The 19,137-nt window shown below is 37.4% G+C and overlaps 1 protein-coding gene across 1 annotated transcript in view; it reads right to left on the reverse strand.

The window, feature by feature from the left end:
• Positions 1 to 19,137, reverse strand: part of LOC127879268 (intermembrane lipid transfer protein VPS13D-like) — a 168,166-nt gene that overhangs the window by 84,310 nt on the left and 64,719 nt on the right. The window contains 14 exon segments of the mRNA XM_052426038.1: positions 198 to 305; positions 1,585 to 1,725; positions 2,350 to 2,448; positions 3,072 to 3,196; positions 4,088 to 4,309; positions 4,610 to 4,847; positions 5,064 to 5,204; positions 7,813 to 7,911; positions 8,936 to 9,772; positions 13,998 to 14,178; positions 14,338 to 14,443; positions 15,450 to 15,605; positions 16,908 to 17,062; positions 17,602 to 17,745. Of these exon segments, the coding sequence (XP_052281998.1) occupies positions 198 to 305; positions 1,585 to 1,725; positions 2,350 to 2,448; positions 3,072 to 3,196; positions 4,088 to 4,309; positions 4,610 to 4,847; positions 5,064 to 5,204; positions 7,813 to 7,911; positions 8,936 to 9,772; positions 13,998 to 14,178; positions 14,338 to 14,443; positions 15,450 to 15,605; positions 16,908 to 17,062; positions 17,602 to 17,745 (2,752 nt within the window).

The raw sequence follows: 19,137 nt of genomic DNA on the forward strand, positions 1-19,137 counted from the left end.
TTCAAATGAGTTTTGTCTTTTAAGTGTGTGTTTTAGTCAAAATCTTCCCGGCAACAACTAAATTGTAAATATCCTTTAAACCTACATAATTGGAGCAGCAAGTATATAACATTGCAATCAAGATTGCAACGTCATATTACTCTTGAGGTTTATATTTGAAATAAAATGAGAAACAAGTCTTAACTAAATAACTATACCTCTAGAAGCAACTGTCCTTGTTTGAAGACTCGAGTGTCCATGATGCCGAGTTGTGTGGGGGAGTCTCGGCGTATAGGCATCACTCTGGAGTTCTTCTCTATAGTCACCTGCAGAAAAGTGGACCAAATTCTTGCGTAATAACATTGTTTGTTGTCCATGATTTGATTATTTGCCAGTCTACAATGGAGAGAGGAGACTGACCTGAAATGAGACAGGGTCTACAATGGAGAGAGGAGACTGACCTGAAATGTGACAGGGTCTACAATGGAAAGAGGAGACTGACCTGAAATGTGACAGGGTCTACAATATAGAGAGGAGACTGACCTGAAAAGTGACAGGGTCTACAAAGGAGAAAGGAGACTGACCTGTAATGTGACAGGGTCTACAATGGAGAGAGAAGACTGACGTGAAATGTGACAGGGTCTACAATTGAAAGAGGAGACTGACCTGAAATGTGACAGGGTCTACAATGGAGAGAGGAGACTGACCTGAAATGTGACATGGTCTACAATGGAGATAGGAGACTGACCTAAAATGTGACAGGGTTTACAATGGAGAGAGGAGAGTAACCTAAAATGTGACATGGTCTATAATGGAGAGAGGAGACTGACCTGAAATGTGACAGTCTACAATGGAAAGTGGAGACTGACCTGAAATGTGACAGGGTCTACAATGGAAAGAGGAGACTGACCTGAAATGTGACAGGGTCTACAATGGAGAGAGGAGACTGACCTCAATTGTGACAGGGTCTGCAATGGAGAGAGGAGACTGACCTGAAATGTGACATGGTCTACAATTGAGAGAGGAGACTGGCCTGAAATGTGACAGGGTCTACAATTGAGAGAGGAGACTAACCTGAAATGTGACAGGGTCTACAATGGAGAGGAGACTGACCTGAAATGTGACAGGGTCTACAATGGAAAGAGGAGACTGACCTGAAATGTGACATGGTCTACAATGGAGAGAGGAGACTGACCTGAAATGTGACAGGGTCTGCAATGGAGAGAGGAGACTGACCTGAAATGTGACATGGTCTACAATGGAGAGAGGAGACTGACCTGAAATGTGACAGGGTCTACAATAGAGAGAGGAGACTTACCTGAAATGTGACAGGGTCTACAATGAAGAGAGGAGACTGACCTGAAATGTGACAGGATCTACAATGGAGAGAGGAGACTGACCTGAAATGTGACATGGTCTACAATGGAGAGAGGAGACTGACCTGAAATGTGACAGGGTCTATAATGGAGAGAGGAGACTGACCTGAAATGTGACAGGGTCTACAATGGAGAGAGGAGTCTGACCTGAAATGTGACAGGGTCTACAATGAAGAGAGGAGACTGACCGGAAATGTGACAGGGTCTACAATGACTGGACGAGACTGACCTGAAATGTGACGGGGTCTACAATGGAGAGTGCGGTCTCCTCCTCTGCCTGCAGATTACATGAGAACACCTCGAGGCTTCTGAGGGTGCAGGACAACATCTTGTCTGTTGACTGGGGCTGGTAGGACACTACGGCTGTACTCTGACAACAGTTGTAGTTAAATATCAACTTAGCCAAAATTATTCTTGAACTAGTCCATTTATCCAATTAAAATATTTAGGGGTAAATCTTTAATTCAACTCAATGACTAAATAGAGGATATTTGTTGGATTCGGTGGATTATCAATTTTAATTCACGAGTGATCATACAATTTTTTATTTTTTTTCTATGATCACGAGTGAATCTAAATCGATATTCCACCGAATCAAACAAATTTTCTTTTTATTTTATGCTTTTTTCCCAGTTTATATACATTGTTAAAGAGTTTAACTAAAGAATTTTGCTGAGATAATGACATCATTTTGTCAAAAAAATGACGTCATTTCACAGTAAACAGTGAAAATTATCAATAATTTTCACTGTTTATTTTCAGTTTGAAACAGTGAAATTATCAGTTTTAATTCACTGATATTTCTCTATAAACCACCGGAAAGCATATAACAAATTCCCTTTAACATCAGTTACACTAAATAATATCCTAATATTGTTCCAAAATAACTGATTACTTAATTATCTGCTTCTTTTTAAACCATTTTTTCAGACTAAACTATTTTTGACAAAAACAACAATTTTTTATGAAACCCAATAATCAACTGATAACATACCCTTAGGATGACAGCATTAGTGTCCAGGGAGGCTAAGTTTTCAACCACAACAAACTCAGTATCTGTGATGTTCAGCTTCAAATGAAATGGGGGCTCTTCCTGTGATTACAACAATTCATTTCAAATAAGGTCAAAATCACTGTATATATTGGGTTTTCACTGCACTATGAACCTTGCAACAATTGTTTGTAACAATTTCTTTTTATAAAAATAATGATTAGATGCTTAAAACCTAAAAAACTTTGTTAATGTTATTCAAATGAAGAATATAACTAAATTCTTAATATCACTCCTCAAGAAAACTATGAAAAAGGCTTATACAACCAGAAATATGTAATTGTGTAATTACATTTGGTGTTCAATTTCAATTCTGAATACCAATAAAATGCCCAAATAATCATTCACAAGAATGAAAGTAAATTTGAGCAAACATTGGTTCCAACATGGAATGTATAATGCCATTTGTATAATGCTTACATGTGTAGAGGAAAGTATTGAATTCAAGTACCTGATTCCAATTTAAAGGCCTTTTTAAGAAATAACAAACATGTGTAAAATACTACAACTAAGATGTGTAACCCAGACGGAAATAATATGACAGGAAAAACGAAGCTTGCTAAAGCAGCATTGTGGCTGACTTTAAGCAGTACACTGTATGTGGTGTACCTACCAGTGCCAACCAGAGCATTCTGGCCAGCTATAGGGGCATGTGGTCTACCAACCTGTACATTCTGGGAGGTGACATTGCTACTTGCTCCAGACACAGGACTGGCTGGCTGGGAACCGAGACTTGAGGCTAGCGACCCGCCAGGAGTTGGAGCTGTTGGAATGCTGCTGGATAAGTTGTCTGAAAACAAATCCTAGCATTTTCAATTCGGTGCTCTACAAACTAAGCTAGCCAAAAAAATATCGACAAATCTAAAATACTTTTATACTGAGATAAAAAGGGGTATTAAAACTATTATCATAAGGTAAATGAGAGGCAAATTGGAAATTTGAATATAAAAGGCATATCATATATGCAGTATAAGGCTGTAGAATGACATATAGAATAAACAAAACAAATGACTGATTGACTTTTTAATCTTTCTTAGCATGACTTATGCACAATTTGCAAATTATGATATCTTACTCGTTTCATTACATTTCACACTTCAATTTAACCAATTAATAGCATCATGGCTTCAGGACTTATCTACATTTTGAAGAGTATTTGCTTTTTCAAGATGGCATTTTCTGCTTTATGCAGGGATAAATAATTTAATTTCCACAATAGTTTGCCCAAATGTGCAACTATCTCTAGTACTTTGATAGCCAAATATACGTCATTATTATTTAATACTAAATTTTAACAAAGCACAATCAGACAATATTATAAACTTGCTGTCATACTCAATGCATTATATTCTTTTACTAGCCTTAATCTTTGGGTTTGAGCCTTAATCCTTGGGTTTGAGGCGTAATCTCTGGGTTTGAGCCTTAATCTTTGGGTTTGAGCCTTAATCTTTGGGTTTGAGCCTTTCTCTGTGCGTTTTTTTAAATATACTGATAAACTTTGGAAAAAACTGTTTCAAGCTTTTTTATAAAGCTAGCTACTTAGTCGGACTTCCAAATTTTGAAATTGACCAGTATCTACTCGCCCCAGGAAAACAGACAAACCCTTCTTTCTCTCCCTGGTTTTAATATTTATATATGTTTATAGCTACTTGCAAAATAATTGGCTGCTACACAAATCAACCTTTAAAGAATGGGTCCTCCAGTTTGGTGGCGATGAACTCCTTAACTTCTATGAGCCACTGAAAGCTGCACATCACTTTCATGTTGTTGATGACCACGCTCAATGTACGGCCCTCGGGGGTAGTGCAATGATGAAGATCCAGCTGCAGGCCACAACGTGGACCAGTCTTCAGAGGCTGGAGAATCCTTTCAAACACACTGGACCTCTGATTGGTGGCAACATCTGAACACATAGGAATTTACTGATTCAAATATGCCACAAATTTTTCAACTAATTTCGCACAACAAAAAAAGAGTTCCCATTATTTTGATTTATATCCCAAAATACTGCTTTAGACTCAGCTGTAGAGTTTTGACAATTAATAATGTTTTGTCCTATGACGAAGTATAATCCTTTTCTCTCAAAGGAAAAAAAAAGATTTTTGAGCACATATCTGTATTAAAACCAAAAACAGTAAAGTTAAAAATAATAACGATTTTGATTGTGAAAATAATAATTTTGGCAAAAGCCAAATGTTCTTACTTCTAAATCTTGTGTCACTAATGAGAATTTCCTGAGATACAAGATCAGTCTCCTTAGACTGGTCAGAGAACGACTCATATGAAAGGCAAGAGCGAATGAAGTTCAGCTTGGCCAGACTCGTGTCTGACTCAGTGGGGTCACTGAGATCAAGGTTGTGAGAGGTCACGAGCTCCAAGGTCACATTGTGAAGGTCAACTGCCATGGAGATCACTGTCCAAACTTTTCCACTCAGAACAGTCTGTAAAAATATGCAAAGGCTGCGATTTAGTCCCTGATAAAAGTTTCATCTGTTAATGAAGAGTGAAAAAGTCCAAACAAATTAGTCCATGTAATTGTTGTACATGAAATATGTAGATATCATTATTTTTAACTGATTTAAATGTGTTTCTTAAATATGTTATATGAACAAGTTAAGTAAACATCAACTTGTAGCTCTGGCAATACACTATGTCACCTGTATCTGAGGGTCTTGCATGTGTGTCAGAAGTTCCTTTTTGAAGTTTTCAAATTTCTCTCCGAGGTTATGGTCCAGGAGTCCTCTAATCAGCTTGTACTGGGCCAGATCTAGACAGCAGTGGACTGAGGATAGCATACCCTGGAGTCAGATGGGGAAATAAGTGTTACACAAACTGGGCAAGATCTAGACAGCAGTGGTCTGAGGCTAGCATGCCCTGTAGTCAGATAGGGAAACAAGTGTTACACACACTGGGCAAGATCTAGACAGCAGTGGACTGAGAATAGCATGCCCTGGAGACAGATGGGGAAATAAGTGTTACACAAACTGGGCAAGATCTAGACAGCAGTGGACTGAGAATAGCATGCCCTGGAGTCAGATAGGGAAACAAGTGTTACACAAACTGGGCAAGATCTAGACAGCAGTGGACTGAGAATAGCATGCCCTGGAGTCAGATGGGGAAACAAGTGTTACACACACTGGGCAAGATCTAGACAGCAGTGGACTGAGAATAGCATGCCCTGGAGTCAGATAGGGAAACAAGTGTTACACAAACTGGGAAAGATCTAGACAGCAGTAAACTGAGAATAGCATGCCTTGGAGTCAGATGGGGAAACAAGTGTTACACACACTGGGCAAGATCTAGACAGCAGTGGACTGAGAATAGCATGCCCTCGAGTTAGATAGGGAAACCAGTGTTACACAAACTGGGCAAGATCTAGACAACAGTGGACTGAGGATAGCATGCCCTGCAGTCAGATAGGGAAACAAGTGTTACACAAACTGGGCAAGATCTAGACAGCAGTGGACTGAGGATAGCATGCCCTGGAGTCAGATAGGGAAACAAGTGTTACACAAACTGGGCAAGATCTAGACAGCAGTGGACTGAGAATAGCATGCCCTGAAGTCAGATAGGGAAACAAGTGTTACACAAACTGGGCAAGATCTAGACAGCAGTGGACTGAGAATAGCATTCCCTGGAGGCAGATAGGAAAACAAGTGTTACACAAACTTGGCAAGATCTAGACAGCAGTGGACCGAGGATAGCATGCCCTGGTGTCAGATAGGGAAATAAGTGTTACGCAAACTGGGCAAGATCTAGACAGCAGTGGATGGAGGATAGCATGCCCTGGAGTCAGATAGGGAAACAAGTGTTACACAAACTGGGAAAGATCTAGACAGCAGTGGACCAAGGATAGCATGTCCTGGAGTCAGATAGGGAAACAAGTGTTACACAAACTGGGCAAGATCTAGACAGCAGTGGACTGAGAATAGCATGCCCTGGAGTCAAATAGGGAAACAAGTGTTACACAAACTGGGCACGATCTAGACAGCAGTGGATGGAGGATAGCATACCCTGAAGTCAGATAGGGAAACTATGTTACACAAACTGGGTAAGATCTAGACAGAAATGGACTGAGGATAGTATACCCTGGAGTCAGATAGGGAAATAAGTGTTACACACACTGGGCAAGATCTAGACAGCAGTGGACTGAGGATAGCATGCCCTGAAGTCAGATAGGGAAACAAGTGTTACACACACTGGGCAAGATCTAGACAGCAGTGGACTGAGAATAGCATACCCTGAAGTCAGATAGGGAAACAAGTGTTACACAAACAATAAAAATGGATTTGATTTTCATTTTTCATAATCATTTTCAACATAAAGCTAACTAACAACATGATTATATATGAAGTTACATAAGAGATTTAGGCACATGTGAACATAATGTATATATATATATATATATATATATATATATATATATATATATATATATATATATATATATATATATATATATATATATATATATATATATATATATATATATATATATATATACTTTTAATGTACATAAAGTTATCAAGGTATATTTTAAAAATAATATTGGTATTTGTTTTAACCCTTGTGTTAATAATTTTATATTTAGCAACTAGAAAATAAATGTGTGTGAAGATGAGAGAAATGCATTTTACAGGGTTCGAAAGCACTTGGTAAGAATGGAATAAATACTTTACTGTATGTTTAGCAAGAATGTATTATACTTATTGAATTGACTTACTAGCTGTGTGTGAACTTAATATGTACAACTAATGATTACCAAAACATTTTTATTTGACAAATTTCAATATGGTTGTGTGTGCTTTTTTGTAAGATGTCCATGAGACATAGTTCTGAAAGAAATATATATGTTGGGCTTACATACTGGTACAATACCATGCTTCAACACAGAGGTTACATGATAAATGCAATCTTAGTATTACAAGTTGAATCTAACAAGAGATGTGTTTGTCAGAAACACAATGCACCCTACTGCGCCACTTGATTTTTTTAAATCATTTGGCAGGTACAGATAATTATCTCCCTTTACAGCTTATTACTTCCCTTGAATTTGTTTTTTTGAACCTTTGACTAACAAGGATGACCTTGACCTATCACCTCTCAAAATGTGCAGCTCCATGAGATACACATGCATGCCAAATATCAAGTTGCTATCTTCAATATTGCAAAAGTTATGACCAAGGATACAGTTTTGGGACAGACGCACACACACACACACACAGACACACATACAATGACAGACAGGCAAAACACAATATACCCCTGATCTTTCCATCCGTGGGCATACAAATCCAACATATCAGTAGCATCACATAATGCTACATATCAGTAAAACACATGCAACTACTGATAGTCATTATAGCGAAAGAGAGTGGAGAAGCAGCATTAAAGTTAGTCCCTTACCTTCACTCTGATATCTGGTACATCATGACTGCGGTCCCCATCAAGGTTACGCTCAATCTTCAAGCTCAATAGACATTTCTCTTTCAACAAAGGGCTACTCTGAAATAGGGAAATGACACATAATTAACAAGAGATGTGTTCGTCAGAAACACAATGCCCCCTATTGCGCCGCTTTGAATTTATTATTATTTTTTTGACCTTTGACCTTGAAGGATGACCTTGACCTTGAACTATCACCACTCAAAATGTGCAGATTCATGAGATACACATGCATGCCAAATATCAAGCAGCTTTCTTCAATGTTAAAAAAGTTATGGCCAATGTTAAAGTTTTCGACATTTGACCTTGAAGGATGACCTTGACCTTCACTTTTCACCACTCAAAATGTTCAGCTCCATGAGATACACATGCATGCAAAATATCAAGTTGCTATCTTCAATAGTGAAAAAGTTATGGCCAATGTTCAAGTTTTTGGACGGACGGACAGACGCCATATATTAGACATTTGACATTGAAGGATGACCTTCACCTTTCACCACTCAAAATGTGCAGCTCCGTGAGATGCACATGCATGCCAAATATCAAGTTGCTATCTTCAATATTGAAAAAGTTATGGCCAATGTTAAAGTTTTCTGACGGACAGACGCCATATATTTGACATTTGACCTTGAAGGATGACCTAAACCTTCACCTTTCACCACTCAAAATGTTCAGCTACATGAGATACACATGCATGCCAAATATCAAGTTGCTATCTTCAATAGTGAAAAAGTTATGGCCAATGTTAAAGTTTTTTTCGGACAGACGGACAGACTGACATACACACATACACACATACTGACATACTGGCGGACAGTTCAACTGCTATATGCCTCCCTACCGGGTGCATAAAAAGTCAAACCTTTCAAGTAATAGATTTCTGGTCATTTCATTACTAAGTAATTTAAAAACTAAGTGGAGCTACAAACACTAAGGTTACAGATAAGCCAGTCATTAAAATGTCACAAGACCACACGCTTTGCATCCATACATATATATCCTTTTCAATAGGATTAGCAAATATTAAGCGCTCTATATCAACACATAACCAAGAAGTTTGACCATATTGAAACAATATTAATACCTTTCTTTGTATAACACAGGAAGGGAATTCGAGATCCTGTCTCAGATTGTTTCCATGGTAATGCTGCTTCTCCACTCTCTCAGCAGAGAACAAGTCCATCTCTGACAATGTCACCTCCATCACATCTAGCAAACATGGACCACTCATGGTGATATCTTCAACAGAACTCAACTTGGTGGGCATTTCCCCCATAACTGCATTATTGCAGTTTTCTGCAAAAGTATTTCCCCCACTGCTTGCATTCATTGATTGGCTAAAGAAGTCCTGCATTAGGAAGACATTTAAGCCAGAGGCAGATGCTGGTGCCATTGTGTCTTTTGATTTTGGTATTGAGTCTGACCTTGAAACAAGAGATGTCCTTGACTTTTGCCTAGCAAGGTCAACAGTTGGGGTTAACGGATCAACACTTGAACCTATGTCAACAGTGCTTATATCCGCATCATTTTCATGATTTCTAAAGTCATCATCTAGACTTCCATACACACTCTGCTGCATGGGATCCATATTCTTATGAATTAGGGAGTACTGTGTGTCTGTCAGGGACATGCTTCTGGCAGGTCCAATACTGGCAACACTCATAGAACGCTGGGTCGTATTCAAACTACTCATGCTTGTCGCAGACTCAGATCCAACATCTTCAGAAGACATTTTGTTCTGATCCTCCTCAGTAAATGTTCCTTTGTCACCCGCAAGTCGGAAGCAGTTCTTCACTGACAACTTTCCCAGGTCGGCTACCAGCACATCCGTGGTGCGGGAACTATGAGGGATGAGGATGATGGGGGAACCGGCCTCAATGTCCAGCAACAGACGGGCCTGGTGGAACGCTGACTCATTGATCTGAATTGCAGGGAATAGTCAAGACATGGAAGCAATATATTATGTTCAAACAAGGGACAAAATTGTCACAAAACCAGGTTTTCAATGTGAAAAAAGTCAGATAAAGGTAGACAACTAAAACTGAACTGATTTAATCGGTTCAGTTTTAGTTGTCTCCCTTTATCTGATAATTGTTTATAATTAACCCCATTTGTATCAAAATATATTTTTAGTCGTGGTGACCTTACCCTTGGAATTATTGACGTAATTCTTTCGTGCCACACACCGTCCCATGATGGTGAACAAATGTGCCAAATGATTTTAAAATCTCACAATGAATGACATAGATATGGCCCGAACAAGCTCATTTATGGCCATTTTTGACCTTTGAACTCAATGTGTGACCTTGACCTTGGAGATATCGACGTAATTCTTTTGCGCGACACACCGTCTAATGATGGTGAACAAATGTGCCAAATGATTTTAAAATCTGACAATGAACGACAAAGTTATGGCCCGGACAAGCTCATTTATAGCCATTTGTGACCTTTGAACTCAAATTGTGACCTTGACCTTGGAGATATTGACATAATTCTTTCACGCGATACACCATCTAATGATGGTGAACAAATGTGCCAAATGATTTTAAAATCTCACAATGATTGACAAAGTTATGGCCCGGACAAGCTTGTTCCGCCCGCCAGCCCGCCAGCCTGCCCGCCGACATTCGCCAATCTAATAACCAGTTTTTTCCTTCGGAAAACCTGGTTAAAAATCATACTTAACCATTCAATAAGAGTTTCACACATTGGAATATTTGTCACTGATTTTGTGCTTTTTTATATACAAAACCAATAGAAACAAGAGCTGTCTCCATAGGATGACATATGCCCCCGATAAACACTTTGATAGAAATTATGAGCATTTTTCGAAACCTTAACGCATTTTTCGAAACCTAAACGCCGACCCTAAGTTCAAGGTCAAGGTCAAAAGGGTACAAAATTTTGTGCGTATGAAACCTTGTCCATATACACATGCATACCAAATATGAATGTTACATCTGAAGGGACATGGAAGTTATGAGCATTTTTCGAAACTTAAACGCAAAGTGTGACGGACAGACGGACAGACAGACGGATGGACAGACTGACAGTGCGATCACTTTATGCCCTCCTTAAAAATTGACGTATAACAAGAATAATCAAGAAGTTAAGGGAATCTGGGTAGGGGCGTGGTGTATTGTTTGGGTGGAATCCATTGTGGTATTCAGGTAAGTGTTGTTTTGTCAAAGTAATAATAAAATGTGATCATAAATAAAGAAGTTATGGCAATTAAAGCAAAATGTTCAATTATCGAAGTGTAAAAGGGGCCATAATTCTGTCAAAATGCTTGATACAGTTGTCTGCTCTTGTTTATAGGTTGGGGTCATGTTGGTAAAGAAGTATGCAAAATATTAAAGCAATATGTCAAAGGATATAGGAAAAAACTAAAAGGATATAGGAAATTTAATTTGGGGTAGTACGCAAACTTTAACATAGATTTATCAATAATATGCATATTCTAAGTATAAAAGGGGCAATAATTCTGTCAAAATGCTTGATACAGTTGTCTGCTCTTGTTTATAGGATGGGGTCATGTTGGTAAAGAAGTATGCAAAATATTAAAGCAATATGTCAAAGGATATAGGAAATATTTGGGGTAGTATGCAAACTTTAACAAATCTAAGTATAAAAGAGGCAATAATTCTGTCAAAATGCTTGATACAGTTGTCTGCTCTTGTTTATAGGTTGGGGTCATGATGGTTAACAAGTATGCAAAATATGAAAACAATATGTCAAGGGACATTGAAAATAATTGGGGTAGTACGCAAACTTTAACATTTGCTGCATATTCTAAGTGGAAAAGGGGCCATAATTATGACAAAATGCTTGATAGAGTTGTCTGCTCTTGTTTATAGTTTGGGGTCATGTTGGTAAACAAGTATGCAAAATATGAAAGCAATATGTCAAGGGACAAAGAAAATATTTGGGGTAGTACAAAAACTTTAACATTTGCACGCTAATGCTAATGCAGACGCTAACGCCGACGTGAGTAGGATAGCTCCACTATATATATTTTATATATAATAGTCGAGCTAAAAATCAGAAAAAAAAAAAAAAATTGGTGGGGGGTGGAAGGGGGGGGATGGGGGGTGAGAGGGGGGTATAATGTGGGGTGTGGTAATTTATTACATGAGGGAGAGGGGGGTATAATGTGGGGTGTGGTAATTTATTAGATGATGTATAAAAAAATAAAAAATAAATTGGGGGGGGGTGAGGTTCGGGGGGAGGGGGGTGAGAGGGGGGGAATAATGTGGGGTGTGGTAATTTATTAGATGATGTTTAACAAAAAAAAATTGGGGGGGGGGGGGAGGTTGGGGGGGGGGGGGGGGAAAGGGATTCTGGGTAGGGGCGTGGGTTATTGTTTGGTTGGAATCCATTGTGGTATTCAGGTAAGTGTTGTTTTGTCAAAGTAATAACAAAATGTGATCACAAATAAAGAAGTTATGGCAATTTAAGCAAAATGTTCAATTATATAAGTGTAAAAGGGGCCATAAGTATGTCAAAATGCTTGATACAGTGGTATGCTCTTGTTTATAAGTTGGGGTCATGTTGGTAAACAAGTATGCAAAATATAAAAGAAATATGTCAAAGGATATAGGAAATATAATTTGGGGTAGTGCGCAAACTTTAACATAGATTTATCAATAATATGCATATTCTAAGTATAACAGGGGCAATAATTCTGTCAAAATGCTTGATACAGTTGTCTGCTCTTGTTTATAGGTTGGGGTCATGATGGTAAACAAGTATGCAAAATATGAAAGCAATATGTCAAGGGACATTAAAAATAGATGGGGTAGTACGCAAACATTAACATTTGCTGCATATTGTAAGTGGAAAAGGGGCCATAATTATGACAAAATGCTTGATAGAAATGTCTGCTCTTGTTTATAGGTTGGGGTCATGATGGTTAACAAGTATGCAAAATATGAAAGCAATATGTCAAGGGACATTGAAAATAGTTGGGGTAGTATGCAAACTTTAACATTTGCTGCATATTGTAAGTGGAAAAGGGGCCATAATTATAACAAAATGCTTGATAGAGTTGTCTGCTCTTGTTTATAGGTTGGGGTCATGTTCGTAAACAAGTATGCAAAATATGAAAGAAATATGTCAAAGGATATAGGAAATATAATTTGAGGTAGTACGCAAACTTTAACATAGATTTATCAATAATATGCATATTCTAAGTATAAAAGGGGCAATAATTCTGTCAAAATGCTTGATACAGTTGTCTGCTCTTGTTTATAGGTTGGGGTCATGATGGTTAACAAGTATGCAAAATATGATAGAAATATGTCAAGGGACATTGAAAATAGTTGGGGTAGTACGCAAACTTTAACATTTGCTGCATATTTTAAGTGGAAAAGTGGCCATAATTATGACAAAATGCTTGATATAATTGTCTGCTCTTGTTTATAGGTTGGGGTTATGATGGTTAACAAGTATGCAAAATATGAAAGCAATATGTCAAGGGACATTGAAAATAGTTGGGGTAGTACGCAAACTTTAACATTTGCACGCTAACGCTAACGCCGATGCCGGGGTGAGTAGGATAGCTTCACTATATATATTTTATATATATATATATATATATATATATAAGTGTCCTTGAAATTCTTTAACTAGTTGAAAGGTTTACATGTGTAGGCTTGCCAAGCTGCCTACGCCTGTCTGCCAAGAGTCAAATAATTTCAAAGACACTAACCTAATTTACTATTCATCCTTCCATATATTATATACTTCTGTTTAAAACAAAAATTAATGTTCGTTACAAATAATAGAGTTACTACCTAAGACGCATTTTCTAAACTGAATCTAATCTTGCATAGTAATATCAAATCTACTTTTGATCAAAATAAGCCTAAAAAGTCCATGAAGAAGCAGTGAAACAACAAAAACAATTGATTTTCTTTGCATTCAATAAAATTGTAATAGCATTTCCATACGCTTACTGTTTCGTGTCTTAAAATGTCAATTAATTTTATGTTTTGCTTGTTGTAAATGCTAAAATTAAATTATTAAATGATAAATGTCTTGAATAGCAATAGATTCAATAACATACAGAATTTCCTTCCAAAAAATCATTTTGTCACAGGATTAAAGGAAATGATACATATGCTTCTGAAAAATAACTTGTAAACCTTTTTGCCAGCTGAGGCAGCCCTCATTCTCCCAAGTACGTCCTGCAGCTGCAAGAAGTGTTGAGCAAACCCCAACATCTCCTGGGTAAACTTGTGTGTGTGAGTGTAGCGTACGGAGGACATGCCCACCTTCAGTCTGATGTCGTAGTCACGCTTGCACCACGGATCTGGCAAACCATACCTTTGCAACGATCACCAAACAAGCAATGAATAATGAAGTAAATATGCATCATTCATTATTTCAAAACAGCAACATAAATACATATGAAAGGATGACAAAAATCAACAAATGATATATTACACATCAGAAAATCTGTTATGGGAAGTAACAATGACCTACTTGAAGAAGTCAAACTCCAGTGCCTGGTCTCCTACAGTCAGAAACCTCTCTTTGTAGAGGGCACCACTGGGTGAAAGGTCAAGGACATTGACCTTGCCTAGTTGACCTGTCAATTTAAAATGTAACATAGACTAGCATACTTTAGCACCCTGAGAGAAAGATCAAGGGCACTGACCTTACCTAGTTGACCTGTCAATGAGCTATGTTACATAAGTTAGCATCTGTTAACACCCTGTGAAATAGGTCAAGGACACTGACCTTGCCTAGTTGACCTGTCAATGAGTAATGTAACATTGGCAATCTTATATTAGCACCCTGGTGTATAGGTCAAGGACACTGACTTTGCCTAGTTGACCTGTCAATGAACGATACAACATAGGTGTTCATATGCCAGCACCCTAGGAGATATTTTAAGGGCACTGACCTTGCCTAGTTAACCTGTCAACCAGTATTGTATCATAGGCCATCTTATGTAAGAACCCTTGTTGACAGGTCAAGGACACTGACCTTGCCTAATTGACCTGCCAATGAGTGATGTAACATGGGCATATGTTATCACCCAGATTGATAGGTCAAAGGCACTGATCTTGCCTTGTAGACCAGTTAATTAGTTATGTAACAGGCTATTATATGTTAGCAGCCATGTTTATAGGTCAAAAACACTGACCTTACACAGTTGACCTGCCAATGTGTAACCAACCAAAGATTATATTATGTTATGCCTTATTATATGAATTAGACTTAGAGAACAAATATCTCACTTTATTGGAATGGAAGAATATTGTAAACAACAATATATGAGATAAACAATTCAAAACAGAGGTGACAAAGGACACTGGACGCATACAAATTGCTTACGGAGTATTTTCTGAAATTTTACAAAACATGATATATTTATGCTTACATTTGAAATTCTAGTAAGCTTATAACATGAAATCAATAAGTGAAGTATAGCGATTAAAACTGCTAAAGTGCTCATTTATAACAGAATATGTTAATTTTGAAGTAGAAACAAAGATAAACCATGCATTAAATCCCCATCTTTCCTATGTTAAACTCACACAACTTTACAACACAAAATAATCAACAATCAGACAAATTTTTGCCCAGACCTTTTGCATCCATGTTTCCATCCTTCATGGTGACCTTGGCATTGAGCTTGGACGCGCTGACCTCGGCCAGAATGTACTCCTCCTTGTTCAACACAACAGCCAGCTGCTCCATCTTCACTGAGATCTCAGAGTTCACTATCGCCTGCACATAATCATCTGTAAATACACAACCATGTGTAAGTATTTATCTGCTAATTCAGCATTTTTTTTTAAATATTTAGTATTCATAAAAGGCACCTCCCCAATTGAGGAAAAATTACAACATTCCAAATTTCTGTCTGAAAAATATGCCAAAATGAAGGAAAATTACTTTAATTTTGTTCCAAAAGCACATTATCTGCACCTGAACAAACAAATCCGCACTGAAACTGAAAATTTACAAAAAGGCATGTAAAAGAATATTAACATGGGTTTGTGCAATTAATTACCTAGCAATTAAAAGACCAATAATTCCCAATCTGAAGATTTCACAAGGTCAATTTTCCTAATTTCAAGTTTCTTTTGCACTAATGATTCTCAATTGGTGTGGTACTGAAACTTTTCCCAATTGGAAAAAAAGATCATTGTAATGCATAACAAAACTGTCATATTAAATGTGTAGAAAATAGAGCAAAAGGCAAACAGAAACGGGAAGCTAAGATTCTAATAATCATACTTCATCATGACCTGAACATTACCATTGGTTAAGATCATGTTCATCATGGACTGAACATTTCCATCGTATTATGATCTTGTTTATCTTGGACTGAACATTACCATTGTGTTCATCTTGGACTGAACATTACCATCATGTTCATTATGGACTGAACATTACCATCATGTTCATCATGGAATGAACATTACCATGATGTTCATCATGAACTGAACATTACCATCATGTTCATCATGGACTGAACATTACCATGATGTTCATCATGAACTGAACATTACCATCATGTTCATCATGGACTGAACATTACCATCATGTTAAATATCATGTTTATCATGGACTGAACATTACCATCATGTTAAAGATTTTGTTCATCATGGACTTAACAATACCATAATGTTAAGATCCTAATTATCATGGACTGAATATAACCATCGTGTTAAGATCGTGTTCATGGACTGAATATTACCATCATGTTAAATTTGTTTTTATCATGGACTGAACAAAACCATCATGTTTAGATCTTGTTTCATCATGGACTTAACATAACCATCGTGTTAAAATCACGTTTGTCATGGACTGAACAATACAATCATTTTAAGCTCATGTCTATCATGGACTTGACATTACCACTGAGTTAAGATTTGTTCATCATGGACTGAATATAATCATTCGGAAGAATTAAGCAAAGGAGCTGAATAGCTGCATGAAATTCTGACAATTTATATCTGTTAAAAAAGGTTAAAACCAACAGTTGTTCAAGGTGACCTGACCAGAATCAGCTGATAGATGGCTATTTCTGTACTCACCAGGGTTGAGAGGCTGTGTGGAGGAGTCCGGTTCCCGGCCTGCAAGCACGTCAATGTCCTGCACCTTGGCTCCCAGCCCCAGGAAGTCAAGAAGCACCACCCACGTCTGCAGGTTTACCTTCACCTCCAGGCATGACAGATCTACGTCTACGAACCTGTGGGATGTCATCATGGTGAAAAATGATACAGATCCACATGCAGCAAAAAATCATGAATATGTGAAATGAGGAAGAACGATATGACATGAATGGTTAAATGAGGAGTTCAACCACTTTATATATATCCACAGGCAATGAGCCTGTGGAGGGATAACATGGGAATGGGGCAAAATCATAGGGTATTGGGATGCTTTTTATCAGATCTTGTGATTTTTTTAAATATGAAACACAGTTTTGTCTGATTATTTATTTTATGTATTTCATAATATATTATATATTCCCAAATTTTAATGTATGGGTCATGTTGTTGTGTTCCTTGACAAAAACCTACATTGAAAACTGGTGTATTTTTAAACAATATAAAAATAAGTAAATATCAATAATTATGATAACACATCCCCAAAAACAAAATCAAGCAAATGTCAAAAAAATATCTACTGGATGTGACTGGATGAGAAGTATATATCTTTTTGCATCATATGTCTGGATCACAACAATGTTATGGCTAAATTGTAATTAGCTATTTTAATAGTTACCGTTTAGTTTGGTTGTATTTTTCAGTGTATTCTTTAGACTCCATGTCGACAAGTAGCAGAGAAATGTGAACCAGCCTCTCCTCATACAACTCATCATGGCTCTGTGACCGAGACAGGCACAGTGGGGGTGTAAGTGAACTTGGCCTAGAAACAGTGACATTCAATATGTGAACATACATGTAGTTACATTATCATCACAAAGAGGGCAGACCTGAATAGAAGTCTGCAGCCAACATCCCTCTTCCTATTATACAATTTGTGGAGCAAGAAATCATGAAAATGTTGATTTTTTCTTGTTCACAATCTAATGTCCACGCATTTTCATTCATAAATGTTTCCTTAAATGCTAGCTATCACAAAGACAAACAAATGTAAAACAAACTTTTAAGAGAGGGGAGTACTTTCACATTATCTAATGTAAAACTGCTGTCAGCAACTTTTAAGATGTTTCTGAAACCATTTTGAAACTTGGTTAAAATATCTACTAGAGTGTTAACAAGGTTTTACTATAGCAAAACATTGTATAAGGAAAACTTACCCCCCCCCCCCCCCACCCCCTGGCAGTCATATTTTTCAACGAACGGGAACCATTTTCAAACTAAACTCAGAACTGATATAATTACAACAGATGTTCTGACCAAGTTTTATGAAGATTGGACTTAAAATGTGCCTTCTAAAGTGTTGGCAAAGTTTTAATGTAACCATATAAGGAAAAATGCCCCATGGAAGCCATATTTTGTTACAAACCATAATCATTTTCGAACTCATACGAGCTATCATAACAACAAATGTTCTGACAAGTTTCATAAAGATTGGACCATAAATGTGACTTCTGGACAGTTAACAGGGTTTTACAATGGCCATATTTTTCAATGGACGGGAACCATCTTCCAACTTAGCACAGATATAATTAGAACAAATGTTCCGACCAAGTTTCATGAAGATTGGTCTAAAAATGTGACTTCTAGAGTGCTAACAAGGTTTCACATAAATCATATACGGGAAAATGCCCTGCCTCCTGGCTGCAATATTTTTTGACAAACCATAACCATTTTTTAACTCAGCTGAGCTATGGTAAGAACAAATGTTCTGACCAAGTTTCATAAAGATTGGACCATATATGTGACTTCTAGTGAGTAAACAAGGTTTTACAATAGCCATATCAGGAATAATGCCCTCCCCCTGGCAGCCATATTTTGCAACAGACCCAAACCATTTTCGAACTAATCCAAGATATAATTAGAACAAATGTTCCAACCAAGTTTCATTAAGATTCAACAATAAATATGACTTCTCGAGTGTTAACAAGGTTTGAATATAGCCATATTTGGAAAAATGCCCCACCGCCTGGGGCATAGTATTTCAACCAACCGGAACCGTTTTTAAACTTATAAAGATATCATTCGGACAAATATTCTGACCAATTTTCATAAAGATCGGACAAGTAATGTGGCCTCTAGAGTGTTAACAAGGCAAATGTTGAAGACGCATGAAGGATGTAGGACAAAAGAAAATCCCAAAAGCTAACCATGAGCA

Source organism: Dreissena polymorpha, chromosome 4, assembly GCF_020536995.1.
Source record: "Dreissena polymorpha isolate Duluth1 chromosome 4, UMN_Dpol_1.0, whole genome shotgun sequence".
Taxonomy (NCBI): Eukaryota; Metazoa; Mollusca; class Bivalvia; order Myida; family Dreissenidae; genus Dreissena; species Dreissena polymorpha.